Genomic DNA, 17106 nt, shown 5'->3' with positions numbered 1-17106 from the left:
TTTCAGGTGTAAAAACTAATAGCTTTATCACACCAACAAAGTAATCAACATAATAAATTTAGTTACCATCTGTCACATTACAGTTGACCCCTGTCAGGGAATGTTTAACAGGAGGATTCCTACGTGCTGTTTCTCATAAATCTTCTGTTCCTTATCAGTTTCCGGCAACAGAAACAAGTGGAATGGCATGCCACTCCCAGGACTGAGGTCATAGGATGAGGCATGCCTGAATCTCCTTCAGTAGACATTCTCCTTACAACAAAACTGCTTAGTCTCGATCCTCTTTCTTGAGGTATGGATTGTCTTCTGACCTTATGACCATTGTTAATCCCTTGTTCCCTTGGTAACGGTTGCTGTACGTTTGGTTTTCTGATCTTTATCATTGTTGAAAGAAATTCCTTGTACAACAGCCTATATACTGTGAGTATATACTCACAGAAAGATCATTAAAGCATCTTTGCTCCATCAGAGCTTGGGTCCCCGTGTCTTTCTTTCTTTCTCTCTCTCTCTCCCTCTCCCTCCGGCTAATTCTCTGGAGTGTCGAAACCCGCCAAGCTCATTCTCCTGCACAGGCATTCAAGACCTCCTCAAGAGGGTGCCCTGTGCCATCGTGAGTGGTGCAAGCCGTGTTGTAGGGTTTTATTGGTTCTCTGCCTACACCAGGGAGTATCAACTTCTTTCTCTCTTTCACTTTCTTATCGTTGACTCTGGACCGCCAGGTTCCAGTCCACTAAAGCACCGCAACAACTGGCACCTGAACGGGGACCTGGTATATGTGGCATTTCGGACGGAGTGACTCAGGGTCTATTGTGGTTGGTAAGTACTAAAACATGGGTTAAACGGCTGGAAAGCCCCATCATTTCTCTACTTTACTTCACCATTTGTTTAAAGCTCAAGGACTTTTGATTTCTGCCAATGAATAGAGGCTTGCCATTAAACACTGGTTGAATGTAATCCTTGGTTCCCTAATAAAGACAGTTTTGATTTAGAATTTTGGCACCATGTCAAAGAAAATGTTGAACAAGCCGCCAGATGGAGAAAAAATATTCCAATTGATTTCTGGCCCCTATGGGCTCTCATTAAAGCTGTAATTCTGCTGTTTCAAGGTAATTCCAGCCCTCCTGTTATTCGACAACAGACAAAACATGAATATAAATTAGATGATGAAACTTTACAAAAGGCCCAATTAAAACAACATAAAATATTTCAAAATTTTCCTACTGCTGCTCCAAGTGCTCCTTCTCTGCCAACAGGCACAACTCCAAAAGTCTCTCCTTTGCTAGAACCTAATAATTCTGACAACAACTCTCCTGAGACACCTTTTGACACCAAAACTGGCAGTGGTTTTAAAGATAATAATGATAAGTCCTTAACACAGGCTCATATTTGCAAAAAATTGACATTCACTCGCTCTTAATTTGTGACAGAGGCTCTCTAAATTGCTGGCTTTACAATCTCAAGTCTCTGAGGCCAAAGATCTTTTTGCCTTTCCTATGTTAAAAAATGTTAATGCTCAAAGACAACTAATACCTCAATATGAAGACATTAATTTTTCTTGCATACAATAAATGAAAAAGGCTATAACTATGTATGGCCCTCATTCACCTTTCACTAAAGAACTTCTAAAAACTATGACATCTTCTATTAAAATTTTTATTCCTTATGATTGGAAAATTTTAGTAAAAGTTCTTCTTAAACCAGGAGAATATCTTCAGTGGACAACGTGGTTTCATGATACAGCCAGAGATCATGCTAACAAGAATGCTCGAGCTGGCACTCCCCAAAACCACATTACTTTTGAAATGTTAACTGGCCCCAGACAATTTGATGCCATAGAAGCTCAAATACAATGCCCTCCCTTGTTGCATGAACAATTAAAAACAGTGGCCCTTTAAGCGTGGGATCGAATTACTCCTCAAGGAGAACCTACAAGTAGCTACACTAAAATATTACAAGGACCTAATGAAAATTATGCTAATTTTTTAGCTAGATTAGAAGCTGCTATTTCCCATACTATAATCAGAGTGAAAAACAAAAAAACAGCTAGAGAAATTACTTGCTTATGAGAATGCAAATCAGGAATGTCAAAAAGCTATCACTCCAATTCATGAGACTGGGACTATTATTGATTATTTGAAGGCTTGTCCCAATCTAGGATCAGAAACTCAAAAGATGCAAATGCTAGCTGAAACAATGGCTGCTGCCTTTAGAAAGAAAAATGAAGGATGTTTTACTTGTGGAGATAAGAACCATTTAAAAAGGGACTGCCCTAAGAAGGCTGATGAAAGACCTCCACAAATCTGCCCTCGCTGCTGTAAAGGAATACATTGGGCCAAAGATTGTAAATCTAAATTTGATATTGAAAGAAAACCTATTCCAGAAAACTCCAAGCAGGGGACCCCCTGGGTCCCCTTCAACAAAAACCAGGGGCACATTCCATCTTTTCCCTCAAACCATCAACATCCAGCAATGCTGCTATCGATATACCAGCCCTAAATGATTTTCTGTTTTACCTTCAAGCAATCCCTTTAAAAATACCTACCAAGCTTTTTGGGCCCTTGCCCTGACAAACCTTCGGTCTTTCACTTGGCTGATCTAGTTTGACTTCTAAAGGAATTACTGTTCACCCTGGAGTAATTAATTCAATTTATAAAGGAGAAATTCAAATCATGATGTCATCTCAGATTCTATGACAATTCAAAAAGGAGGGGACAGAATTGCTTAATTACTTCTTTTGCCTTACATTTCTATTAACTCCTCTAATGATGTATGAACAGGCGGATTCAGCAGTACAGATCAAAAACAATCCTTATGGACATCATTGGTATCTGTATTTGCCAGACCAAATATAAATATAAAAATTAACCATAAAAGATTTTCTGGTCTCCTAGACACTGGATCTGATATTACGATTATTTCCAAACACTTATGGTCCAAGTCCTGGCCTATACAAAAAATCTTTAGCAAAATTGCAGGAATTTCTCAAACCAAAGTACAAGAAATATATCAAAATGTTCAAATCTACCCATGTCAGGGACCAAAAGGCCAACCTACAAAATTAATGCCTTATGTGATAGATGCACCTCTTAATCTAATAGGAAGGGACTTACTTATGGAATGGCAAACTCAGATATACATTCCACATTTTTCCTGGGGGCCACTGCTCATTTAACAAACAAACCAATTATTAGAGTAACTTTGAAGAATGACGAACCTATTTGGACAGAGCAATGGCCCCTTACCAAAAAAAAAACCAAAAAACAAATTACAGGCTACTAAATAACTTATAGACACACAATTAGAATTGAAACATATTGAGGAATTTTGCTCTCCTTGGAGCTGTCCTATTTTTGCTTTCAAAAAGAAATCTAACAATTGGCATCTTTTAACAGACCTTAGAAAAGTTAATGTGTTTATGAAACCTATGGGTACATTGCAACCAGGGATCCCATCACCTACTACTATTCCTCAAAATTGGCATATTATTATTACTGACTTATAAAATTACTTTTTTAATATACCTTTACACCCTTTAGACTGAGAGAGATTCACTTTCTCTCTCCCTTTTTCTAATCACATCAGGCCTCATGAAAGATTTCAGTAGACCATGTTACCTCAAGATATACTTAACTGTCCTACTATTTGTCAAAATTTTGTAGCCAAGGCTTTACACCCAATGTGACAGCAATTCCCTCATGTGTATATCATTAATGATATACTGTGACTACAAAAAAGAGAAATAACATTTTTGACACTGAGTGGCCATGATATTCTTTAGACTTCAAAAAAAAAAAAAAAAAAAAAAAAACCTGATTAAAATAGAATCTTTTTTGAAATTACAAAACCGGTCCTTCTTACTCATGCAATTAGGAAAAAGTTGACTTGTTAAAATACTTTTTTGGAGTGTCAGTTCTGCCTAGGAAACAAAAACAGGCCTAAGAAAAACCTAAAGTTAACTCTTATTATGTTGTTGGGATACACAGCTCACTCTATCTGGGACTCCAACCATAAACAAAATGGTAAAACTAAAAAAAAAAAGCAAAAAAACAACAACAGCAACAAGATGAGACAAAAGGATATTTTAAATTTCAAATGGAAAACTATGTCTGTCTGTCTAAGTTTATCTCTGTCTCAATGTATGTCTTTGTTTTTAGATAATATGAAATTAATTTATAAGTAAGCTCTTTTTAAATTCAGGTTCACATGAACTGAAAAATATTCAATATTAAATACAATGTTTGTTTGCTAATCTAATTAAGACGTATCTTAAATCATCAACATTGTATAATACTTTTATTATGCTTAGATTTAAGGTAAACTAAATTTGTCAACAAAAAAGTAGCTCTTTATATATATATAAATATATAAATGAGATGACAACTTTTAGATAAACTCTATTAAAAATAATTACATTTTAAAAATGTCTATCCAAAATAATCTCTCAGTATTGGAATAACTTAAATTTCTAGAGTTGTACTAAACTAAATGATAAAAGTTTATTAAATTTCTAGGTCATTTACAAATAAAATAAGATTTTAAAACATTAATTACTAAGCACTATCTTCCTCTTAGAAAAAGTTTTTCTTACAGAAAAAACTAAAGAGATTTTAGACTATTAATAAATATATATATAAACATTAATATATATATAATAAATATATATGTTATAATATATAATATAATGTAATAAATATATTCACCAATCTATAAAATGCTAGTATACAAGATACTTCATGGTTGCTAAAGAAAAATAAGATATATGTTTTTAATAAAAACGTATAAGAAATAACAAGTAGAAGGATGAATACAAAAGTATAAAAAATGTTTACAACAAATGGAAGAGAATTTTATGGCAAATGGATGTAACTCATTGCCCTGAACTTTCTTTCTCTTCCTTCTTACATGTCTCAATCGATAAAAATTCTTCTTTTATATGGGCCACACCTCTCCAAGGTGAACCTACACATGTTATAACTCACCTGTTAGCCTACTTTACAATAATGAGAACACCTAATTCTATAAAAACAGATAATGTCCCTGCCTATATTTCTAGCCAGTTCAAACAATTTTTACATTCATTCTTTATTAAACAGATTACAGACATTCCTTATAATCCACAAACACAAGACATAGTTAAATAAGCACATCACACTCTGAAACTACAAACAAAAAAATTTAAAAAAGGGGGAATACACATGAGCACTTTTATCTTCCTTATCCAAAACAGACTTACTAGATTCCAATGCAATATATTCTTTAAGCCTAGAACTATTGTTAATATAGCTTTATTTGTTTAAAAATTTTTTGAACTTACCACAAGGAGATATTTTGACAAAAGCAGAAAAACACTTCGAGGCATTGAAGGATACCTCCTTTCCTCTGCCCATTTGGTATCAAGACGGGTTAACTAATCAATGGGAATCTAAGAAACTAATCTTACAGGGAAAGGGGTATACTTGTATTTCTCCAGGTGGATCCAACGAACTCACATGGTTTCCTCTTCAGAAGATTCAACCTAAGGGGGCCCCCAGCATTCAAACTAGAGACGAAACAACAAAAACTCCAAGAGGAAGAAATTACAATACAAGCCATGGTGGCTTTAAAAATTTCCAAAAAATGCCACACTCGATGTCATTGATTTTATGATCTCCCTACTTGGGGACAAGTAAAAACCCTTAATAATCAAGCTGAAAATCTGATTTCTCAACAGGGAATGCCTCTGAATCCTGAAAATATTTCTGTTGCTATTTTTGTTTTGCTTGCTTTTGCTTCCCTCACTTAAGCTGACTTGATTGATTACACTTATTGGGCTTGTATACCAAACCCCCCCTTTTATTGTAGGTTGTAGAATAGACAGATATAGGATCAATCGTATCCACTAATAACTCAACACATATGCCTCCTCCTTAAAACTCAGAGGGGCCCTCTCATCCTGAGGAAGAAAGAAGACTAATTAACATTTCTCTAGGCTATGAAATCCTTCCTTTATGCATGGGCCCAACAAAATTATGTATTAATGTTAGTTGACAAATGTGGACTTTCATCCTGCCTCCAAAAGGAACTTCCACACATTGCTTGGACTGTTTACTGCCCTGTCGTTTTATGAAAACCATGTCAATACTACCAAACTCTAGGAAAAGGACAAAAGTTAGAATGTAAGGGGTTTACTTATAAAGACTTGTAAATATACTCCTGTTTATTGAGATAAATGTCAAGCTAAATGAGGGAAATTAATGTTTATGGCCAATTACACCATTGTTGATTGGAGACTCCATGGTGTATGGTTATCTAACTGCTCAGATGATGTTAACAGCACTGTGTGACTATGCTACTGTAGCATAGAAGGTTACTAACACTACAATGAAGCATTACCATGACAAAGGACTTCTTGGGTGGCTTGACGGTGGAATGCCCCCTCTCCCTCGTCCTTGAATAGTCCTCAATAAACAGATTGGGCATAAACAATGGGACATCTGGAGACTTGCTGTGAAAACCAAAGAACTTGGGACTTAACACTGGACATTTCACAGGGGCCAATCGTAGTCATAGTAACTATTTCTTTTCTTATAACCAATCATATTTCATACAAGCTTGTGTTTCCCCTTCCTTTTGTTCTAGCTATAGGGAGTTTACAATTCATTAAGACTTTGCTTTTTATAACTTGTATAAACTGCAAGTTATATACTTGTCTTAACTCTTCTGTTTCCTTAAGAAATGAATCCCTTTTGATTCTTTGATCTCAGCGTAGTCTGTGGTTACCAATAAATCTCCAGCGGCCCTGGGAAGTAGGTCCCATGGCTGGACTTGCTTCCTGGTTACTTACTAAACCGCTCGGGCGATCGAAACAATTCATTGCTGATTCTTGGCATTTGGGGATTAATAGCTATTTGCAACACTGCTGCCATTGCTGGCATTACTTTACAAACCTCAATTCAAACACACAATTTTATCCAAAATTAGACTAAAGATGCTCACACTATGTGGGCCACTCAGGCTCAGATAGATGAGGATATTCAAGATGAAATACAAGAACTAAAAACAGCCATCAAACGGGTAGGAGATCAACTAATAGATATACAAAAACAGGTGGTACTAAAATATGATTGGAATTCTACTCAATTTTGTGTTACTTCTTTTTAATTCAATTATAGTGCCTACAACTGGGAACAAACAAAATTTCATTTACCATACATGATAATGCCTCTCTGAATGTACAATTATTACAAAAAAGAAATCTTTGAGACCTTTTCTAAAGATCTGCCCGCTTCCTCTAATTTGAAAACTTTAGCTAAACAACTAGCTAATCAATTATCTGGGCTAGACCCACACAGATGGTTTTAGAACATTACTCACAGCATGGGATCTAGAACTGTAGCTTTGGTGATTGTCTTGACAATTATATTTGTTGTTTACCATTGCCTTTATACAAAAAATGGTTAAAACTGAATAAACTCAGATGGTCAAGACCTTTTAAAAAAATATAATAAATAAATAAGGGGGAATTGTCAGGGAATGTTTAACAGGAGGATTCCTACATGCTGTTTCTCATAAATCCTCTGTTCCTTATCAGTTTCTGGCAACAGAAATGAGTGGAATGGCATGCCGCTCCCAGGACTGAGGTCATAGGATGAAACATGCATGAATCTCCTTTAGTAAACATTCTCCTTATGACAAAACTGCTTAGTCTCGATCCTCTTTCTTGAAATATGGATTGTCTCCTGACCTTATGACCATTGTTAATCCCTTGTTACCTTGATAACGGTTGCTGTTATCTGATACGTTTGGTTTTCTGATATTTATCATTATCGAAAAAAATTCCTTGTACAATAGCCTATATGTACTCACAGAAAGATCATTAAAGCACCTTTGCTCCATCAGAGTTTGGGTCTCCATGTCTTTCTTTCTTTCTTTCTCTCTCTCCCTCTTTCTCCCTCTGGCTAATTCTCTGGAGCGTTAGAAACCCGCCGAGCTCATTCTCCTGCCCGGACTTTCAAGACCCCCTCTAGAGGGTGCCCTGTGCCTTCGTGAGTGGTGCAAGCCCTGTTGTAGGGTTTTATTGGTTCTCTGTCTAAACCAGAGAGTGTCAACTTCTTTCTCTCTTTTGCTTTCTTATCGTCGGCTCCAGACCACCAGGTTCCGGTCCATTAAAGGACTGCAACTGACCCCCCTTCACCCATTTTGTCCACCCACCCCAGTTCACTCATGTCTGATAACCAATAAGATTTTCTCTGTATCTATGAGTTTTTTGTTTGTTTGTTTTTTTAAATTCCATATATAAGTGTAATCATATAAGTGAAACCATACAGTGTTTGTCTTTCTCTGTCTGACTTATTTAATATGGCATGATACTCGTGAGGTCCATCCATGTTGTCTCAAATGGCAGTGACTCCTTTTCCATAGCTGAGTAGTATTTCATCGTGTGAGTGCATGTAGTATTCCACTGTGTGTATCTCATATATTCTTTATCCTTTAATGAATTGATAGATAAGTAGTTTCCATATCTTGTCTATGGTAAATAAAGCTGTAATGAATACAGGGATGTATACATCTTTTCAAATACATTTTTATTTTCTTCAGATAAAATCCTCAAAGTAGAGTATGTGCGTCTACTTACATTTTTTTTTTTTTTTGAGTGATATCCATAGTTTTTATATTGGCTGCACTTATATATGATGAATTCCCCAAAACAGTGTATGAGGGTTTCCTTTTCTCCACATCCTCATCGGTACTTGTGATTTCTTGTCTTTTTGATAGTAGCTATTCTAACACAGGGCTTCCCTGGTGGCTCAGCTGGTAAAGAATCTGCCTGCAATGCCAGAGAGCTGGGTTTGATTTCTGGATTACAAAGATCCCCTAGAGAAGGGATAGGGTACCCACTCCAGTAGCAGTAGCAGTAGTGGTAGATTCTAACACATCTGAGGTGATATCTCATTGCGATTTTGATTTGTATTTCTCTAATAAATTGTGATGTTCAAACATCATTTTCTGTCACTGTTCCCTTCTATATATTCTTTTAGAAAACTATTTAAATCATGTGTCCTTTTTATATCAGGCTTACTTAAATCAACCTATCATTATAATAGTCTATTTTATGTTGCTAACAGTCTAAATTTGAATGCTTTCCTAAAACTCTATATTTTCAATTGATCCCATGTTTCACGTTTTCAAAGTCACATTTTGCATGTCTCATTTTTATGTTTTTTGACTAATTCTTTTAGTTGCAGTTTTTTCTACTACTTTTCTTTTAACTTTCATACTAGCTTATTGGTAATTAATCCATTACTTTTATTACTCATTTACTTTTACCATTGAGATGTATACTTTCATATGTTTGTTGCCATTGTTGTTGTTAATATCGAACTTTCTTTTCAGCTTGAAGAAGTCCCTTTGCCATTTCTTGTTAGGCCTGCCAAGTGATGATGAACTCTTTAAGATTTTACTTATCTCTAAAATTCTTTTGACTCTCCAATTCTGAATAAAAACATTGCTGGGTAGAGTATTTTTAGTTTGATGTTTCTTTTTTTTTTTCCTATTCACCTCTTTGAGTATATCATGTCACTCTCTTATGGCCTGCAAAATTTCTTCTGAGAAATCTGTTAACACACTAAGAGTGCCCGCGTATGTAATATGTTGTTTTTCCCTTGGTGCTTTTAAAATTCTATGGTAAGTTTTGTTGTTTTAATCATAATGTGTCTTGCTCTTGATTTATTTGAGTTTTTGTTTCACAGTCTCTCAGCATCTCTAGGTTAGAATAATTTTCAGCAATTATTCCTTTAAATAAGTTTTCTGTCCCTTTCTCTCTCTCTCTCTCTTCTTGTTCTGGGATCCCTGTAATGCAAATAATATTCCAATTGATGTTGCTCTGTGTATATCCTAAACTGTTTTCATTTTATTTTTTCTCTTCCTTTTAGCTTCCCTATTTGGCTGAGTTCCACTATCCTGTCTTCCAAGTTGCTGATCTGTTCTTCTGCATCATCTGGTCTGCTGTTAAGCCTCTCTAGTATATTTTTTAGTTCAGTTATTGTGTCCTTCAGTTCTGTGACTTCTTTTTGGTCCCAGTGTTGGAGGTGGTTCCAAGCAAGCCCTATCAGTGTGCCAAAGGGAGGGACCACTGTCAATATATGGTTTCAGACTAGTTGGAAGATAGATTCTCAGGCAGCAGTCATTTAAATATTACAGTTACTTACAATTCTGTGGGAACACGATGGAAACTCCTGCTGGCCTACTGATGAAGCACAGTAGGTGTCCTCTTGACTAGTTGCAAAAATTGGAGATCTAGATGAGTGTATAAGCTCCTTTTGGGGGATACCTGTGAGATATAGTGAGACCAAAGAGGAGCACTGAGATGCCATTCCCCCAGCTTTGTCTCCCATGAGCTCCTCTGTAGCCTCTAGATATGAAACATGCAACTCAGGCTAAAGCTCCAGCACAAGTGAATAGTCCTTTTCCAAGGAAGACTTGGAAAAGTGTTTCGGGCAACTTTGTATGTTGTGCCTTGTGGGTAGTAGCCTGCTCAGAACTGTTTCTCAGATTATTTCAGTCCCATGGCCCTCCAAACAGTGGTTGCCTCACCACCAGTGCTGGGTGCTTGAGGGGCATCTCCTGTGTGTATTGTGTTTGCCTGATAGACACAATGGGCTGTAGGGGAGTCCAGGTCTGGTGTGAGTGAACCAGCTATATGGGGGAGGGGTAGGAACATAGGGCAAACTCATGTGAATCAGGGCTATGGATGAGCACATAGTAGGAGCAGTGTTAGTCATTCAATCATGTTCAACTCTTTACGAATCTATAGACTGTAGCCTGCCAGGCTCCTCTGTCCATGGCTGCTCCAGGAAAGAAATACTGGAGTGGGTTGCCATTCCCTTCTGCAGGGGATCTTCCCCACCCAGGGATCAAACATAGGTCTCCTGCTTTGCAGGCAAATTCTTTATCATCTGAGCCACCAGGGAAGCATGGAAGTCGTAGGTAGCATTAACAGTTCAAGCAGAAGCAGGAAGATAATTCAGTAATAAAACATAAAATACAGAAACCAGTTCTTCATCCCAATAAATGTGTCTCCTAACCTATGGTCATCAATATTTCATGCTTTAATAAATAGATGTAGAGCATGATGAAGAAATATTATGCATATTAACAAAATACTTGGTTTGACGTTTTAGTTACTCATTTTTATGTTTTTCTCTGACACTAAGCTTCTATTGAGAGTAGCCTCAGAAGGGAGGTCCTAGATCCTCAAGCTGCAAGAGGAAATAAACTGCAAGTGGAAGACTTTTTATTTTTTCTTCTCTCTTCTAATCCTGTGTTGCCATGGAGACACCTGGTTCCACCAGAACTTAACTTTATCTCAAACCTTGAGCTGACCAATGTGTTTTTCTCATGGAAATGTATTTCTTAAGCTACATTAATGAACTAAGTATTTGCTTGGAAATCTGCCTTTCTTCAAGATTCATGTGAATTGTTTCATTGATATGAATAAAATAAAATAAAAATTCTGGGTGAGCCCAGGATGACTCACCTTGTGTGAATGCTTTCTCAAAATGCATGTTGTAAATGAGGGTGCAACTCTCTCAGTTTTGAGGCTTTCCTTTCTCTAGTTAGTAGCTTGCTTATAGGTATATAACTCCTTGCTAAAAACTAGCAACGGGGCACTTTTTCTGCCCCCTTCTGATGTCTATGTCAGAAACTTTTTCTCTCTCTTTTATACTTTAATGAAACTTTATTACACAAAATAATCTCTGAGTAATTAAGCCTTGTCTCTGGCCCCAGATTGAATTCATCTCCTCTGGAGGCCATGAATCCTGGCATTGTTCATGTCTGGTAGCAGCAACCTTTCATCATTAGGTCAATTTAATCCCACTTATCTTCCCATGTAGTCATAACTGGGAGATATATATTTGATAATTTTTATAGTGACTATGTCGATTTAGTCAAAAGCTATGGTTTTTCTGGTAGTCATGTACAGATGTGAGAGTTGGACCATAAAGAAGGCTGGATGCCAAAGAATTGATGCTTTTGAACTATGGTGCTGGAGAAGACTCTTGAGAGTTCCTTGGACAGCAAGAAGATCAAACCAGTCAACCCTAAGGGAAATCAACCCTGAATCTTTTTTGGAAGGACTTGTGCTGAAGTTAAAGCTCCAATACTTTGGCCACCTGATGTGAAGAGCCAACTCATTGGAAAAGACCCTGATACTGGCCAGAGGAGAAGGGGGGTGACAGAGCATTAAATGGTTAGATAGCAGCACTGACTCAATGGACATGAGTTTGAGCAAAGTCCAGAAGATAGTGAAGGACAGGTAAGCCTGGCATGCTGCAGTCCATGGGATCACAGAGTTGGACACGACTTAGCAATTGAACAACAGCAACAGCATTTTAGACATAACCTAAAATCAAGAAAACATTTATAAGTGACAGTAGCATATTTGCAATATAAGTGCATTACCATTAACCTTTTTTTGACTGTAATGAAAGTGCTTAAAATTAAGTTCTTGATTTTTGAGTCATTCATTTCAAAGACAATCATGTCAAATAAGCATATTGCTAGCTGCAGTATGACACAGCTACTAGATAAGCTCCCAGGACTTATCTAATAACATTCAAAAGAAATAAATATTTAGGAATACATTTTATCAAGGAGTTGAAAGACATATAGACTAAAAACTGTTAGAGACTGATGAGAGAAATTGAAGAAGACAAATAAATGAAAAGATTATCAAATGTCCACGGTTTAGAAGACTTAATATTATTAAACTATTCATATACTACCCAAAGCACTCTACAGATCCATTGCAATCCCTATCAAAATTAAAGGCATTATTCACAATAAAGCTCAATAAAGTGAGTTACATAAATTGTGTATAGGAGTTAAATTCATACAAATGGAATTTCCAGGAAACAGAAAAGAGGAGGAAGTTCTCCTTCTACAATCTGATAAAAAATATCAATTTCTGGCTCCCTTTATTTCAGTTCTGAAATCACAGTACTACTTCAACCCGAAAACAGTTGGACCTTTTGTAGCTGCCATTTCAATGATTCTTTCTAGAGCTCTTTTTATATCTTTGTTCCTCAGACTATAGATGAAGGGGTTCAGCATGGGTGTGACCACAGTGTACATCACTGAGGCTGTTGCACTTGAGTGTAAGCTTTGGGTAGCAGCAGAGCTAAGGTACACTCCTAGGCTTGTACAATAAAATAAGCAGACCATTGAAAGATGAGATGCACAGGTGGAAAATGCTTTATACTTCCCTTGAGCTGATGAGATTCCTCTTATGGAGGAAACTATCTTAGAATATGAGTAAAGAATTCCAGTGAGGGTTAAAAAACCAAACACGCCAGCTGCAAAATAAAACAACATGTCATTAAAAAATGTATCAGAACAGGCAAGTCGGACCATCTGATTGATTTCACAGAAAAAGTGGGGAATTTCCAAGTCTGTACAGAAGGACAGCCGCAATACCATTAAGCTTTGTAACAAGGAATTCAGAGCACTCATCACCCAGGACACCAGCACAAGCAGTCCACAGAGCCGGGAGTTCATGATGACCATGTAGTGCAGGGGATGACAGATGGCCACAAAACGGTCATAGGCCATCACGGTCAGGAGGAAGTCATCCAAACATATAAAGAGTATGAAAAAATACATCTGGATAATGCAGCCTTCATAGGTTATGGCTTTGTTCTGTGACTGGATGTTCCACAGCATCTTTGGGATGGTGGTAGAGGTGAAACAGATGTCTACAAAGGACAGATTGAAGAGGAAGAAGTACATGGGGGTGTGGAGGTGGGGATCTGAGCTGACAGCCAGGATGATGAGCAGGTTTCCAAAGACAGTGACCAGGTACATGGAAAGGAAAAGTCCAAATATGAGGGGCTTTATTCCTTGTTCCTCTGAAAATCCCAGAAGTAAAAATCCTGAAATTCTTGTTTTATTTCTTGATTCCATATGCTGGCTGTGACTCTGAGGAGAGAAGCAAATAATATGATTAATATTTGCATGAACTTACATTAGTCACATATTCTAAATGCTACCACATGTACTTTTCAGTCAATACATTAATTTTGATATTCATTGTATGGATCTGGCTTTCTTTTTTATAATTAAATTTATTTATTTTATTTTTTTTCCAGAAACTTTATTTTTTTTTCATTTATTTTTATTTTGATTGAATGATAATGGCTTTACAATATTGTGTTGATTTCTGCCAAAGATCAACATGCTATACCTATGTCCTCTGGCTCTTGAGCCTCTCTCCCACCTCCCTCCCCATCCCACCCTTCTAGGTTGTTACAGAGTCCTGGTTTGGGATACTCTGTGTCACTTATGATATGGAATTTCTGTCCCAATCAGCTTTTTCTCAAAGGGGACAGGAATTTTATACTTTTAATAAGAAATCCTTCTTGTATGTAAGGAAAGTACATTGAAGTCTGGTCACATTTTGGGCACTAACTAGACTGTGAGTAATGGATGCAGAAGCACAAAAATCCCTACAATTCATTGATGGAGAAAATGCATATAAGGAAATAATAAAATTCTACACTACTTCAGATGAGGATGAGTGATATGACAAAATGGAAAACAAATCTAAACACGAGAGTGAATAATGCATTGTGGTTTTAATGAGTGTTTAGGCAAGACTGGCAAACAAGTTGACATTTGAACAGTGACTTCAGTTAAGAATAGGATGGACACACAGGGTTGTGTGTGGAAGTGTATGCCAGCAGAAGAATGGCCAGCACACTTATAAACAAAAATCAGAAATGAAAGAAGTGTTGTTACAACTGATTCCAGAGAAGTACAAAGGATCATGAAAGACTACTATGAACAATTATAGGCAACAGATTAGAAATTTAAAGATTTCCACCCCAAAGCAGCAGAATACACTTTGTTCTCAAGTACATGTGAAATATTCTCCAAGATAGATGACATCTATCTATCAAGCCTTGGGAAATTTAAGAAAATTAAAGTTGTATCAAGCACCTTTTCCGACCACAACCCTATAAGATTAGACATCAACAAGAGGAAAAAGGACTGTTAGAAAAATTCATGGCACCTAAACAACATGCTACTAAATAACCTAGAGATCACTAAAGAAATCAAAGAGGAAATTTAAAAAAATACAGAGATTCAAATGACAACAAAAACACAATGACCCAAAACCTATAAGATGCAGCAAAAGCAGTTCTAAGAGGGAAGTTTATAGTAATTCAATCACACCTCAAGAAACAAGAAAAGTTTTAAATAAACAATCTATTTGTAATGATAACCCTACATGCAAAACAAAAAGAGACACAGATGTATAGAACAGACTTTTGGACTCTGTGGGAGAAGGCGAGGGTGGGATGTTTCGAGAGAACAGCATCAAAACATGTATATTATCTAGGGTGAAACAGATCACCAGCCCAGGTTGGATGCATGAGACAAGTGCTCGGGCATGGTGCACTGGGAAGACCCAGAGGGATCGGGTAGAGAGGGAGGTGGGAGGGGGGATCGGGATGGGGAATACATGTAAATCCATGGCTGATTCATGTTAATGTATGACAAAACCCACTACAATATTGTAAAGTAATTAGCCTCCAACTAATAAAAATAAATGAAAAAAACACAATCTAAACTTACACCTAAAGCAACTAGAGAATGAAGAACAAACAAAACCCTTAGGTAGAAGGAATGAAACCATAAAGATCAGAGCAGAAAATACAAAATAGAATTGATGCAAGCAGTAGCAAAGATCAATAAAACTAAAAGGTAGTTCTTTGAGAAGATAAATAAAATTGATAAACCTTTTACCAGACTCCTCAAGGAAAAAAGCAGAGGACTCAAAAGAATAAAATCAAAAATGGGGAAGGAGAAATTACAACTGATGCTGCTGAAATACAAAGGATCATATGAGAAGAACTTACTTAATGATATGAAATGCAAAACTTTTGAATCAGGAAATCTGGATTTGAATTTCAGATCTACCACTCCTTAGCTTTTTAAACCTGGAGAGTGCCAACCTAACCTTTCAAAATGTTAATATCATCATTCAAATAGTGGGGAGAACAGTATCAATCATCCTAAGGTAGTTGACAGATTTAAGTTTTCCTGTTGGTAAATGAATGGTTAACACTTAGGCTAAAATGAGGCGCATTTTTTTCTGCTCCCCCAGTGTCTCCGTTTCTTCACTTCTTGGTCCCCAGTTTCACAGTTGTTGTTTTTTTTCCTATTCATTGTTGTCTCTTCCATCTGTCACTGACTGGCACCTCTCTAGCCCTATATTCACTTTGATCCAGATAAATATTCTATATTGCAAAGCTGATCCTCAAACTTCCTCTCCGCTTTGTGACATTTCAATGGAGAATGAAGACAAAATCCCTTAGCCTCAAACCTGAAGCCTGACTCTCTGAGACCTGTCTGCCAGCTTCACCTTCACATTGCCCTGCCCTCATCCACACAGATCTCACAAACCCTGAACCTGACTGACCGCTTCCCCTGACCCTGCAGCGCTGATGCTCAGTGACTTTACTCACCTGTTTGTCTCTTCTTGGAGTCTCACCACAGGTCTATTTGGAAGTTTTTACCTCCTTTTCATATCCAAATCTCCATCTACACTTTATGACTGCCAAGACTTATCTATTTTATGAAGCTTTATTTTCTTCTTAGTATTTTCATAGAAAAAAGACACTTTGTGCACTTAATTTTGATAGAAGGGTTATCATTTTGAAAATTTTATTTATGTCCATGTCTTTTATCCATCACCAGACTGTGAGTTCCCAGAGGCACATGGCAATGCTATACTTACTCACCACTCTTCCACATCAGATTTAGTTTGCTTAGAAAGGTAACTGAATAGATAACATATATTGCAAGAAAGAGTGAAGGAAGTTATTTTCAGAAAAATTGGCAATGATGAAAGAAAGCACAGAAGTGTGTCCCTCTGTATCCATGGAGCATTGGCTTCCTGCATATACCAAAATCTGAGGATGAGCAAGTCTCATATAAAATGGTATAGTGTAGTCTTGCACTATATAGCCTATATATAGCCTACATATATCCTCAGTGTACTGTATTTTAAATCATCCCTATGTTGCTTATAATACCTAATAACAGAGAAATGTCGTGTGTGTA

The 17106-nt window shown here is 36.8% G+C and overlaps 1 protein-coding gene across 1 annotated transcript; it reads right to left on the bottom strand.

The window, feature by feature from the left end:
• Nucleotides 1-12981: 12981 nt before the first annotated feature.
• LOC133061630 (olfactory receptor-like protein OLF4) lies at nt 12982-13941 on the bottom strand. Its single transcript, XM_061149602.1, has one exon. The coding sequence runs from the start codon at nt 13939-13941 to the stop codon at nt 12982-12984; it is 960 nt and encodes a 319-aa protein (XP_061005585.1).
• Between the last annotated feature and the right edge of the window lie 3165 nt (nt 13942-17106).

Source organism: Dama dama, chromosome 9, assembly GCF_033118175.1.
Source record: "Dama dama isolate Ldn47 chromosome 9, ASM3311817v1, whole genome shotgun sequence".
NCBI lineage: Eukaryota > Metazoa > Chordata > Mammalia > Artiodactyla > Cervidae > Dama > Dama dama.
This window is presented reverse-complemented; position numbering and strand designations above follow the sequence as displayed.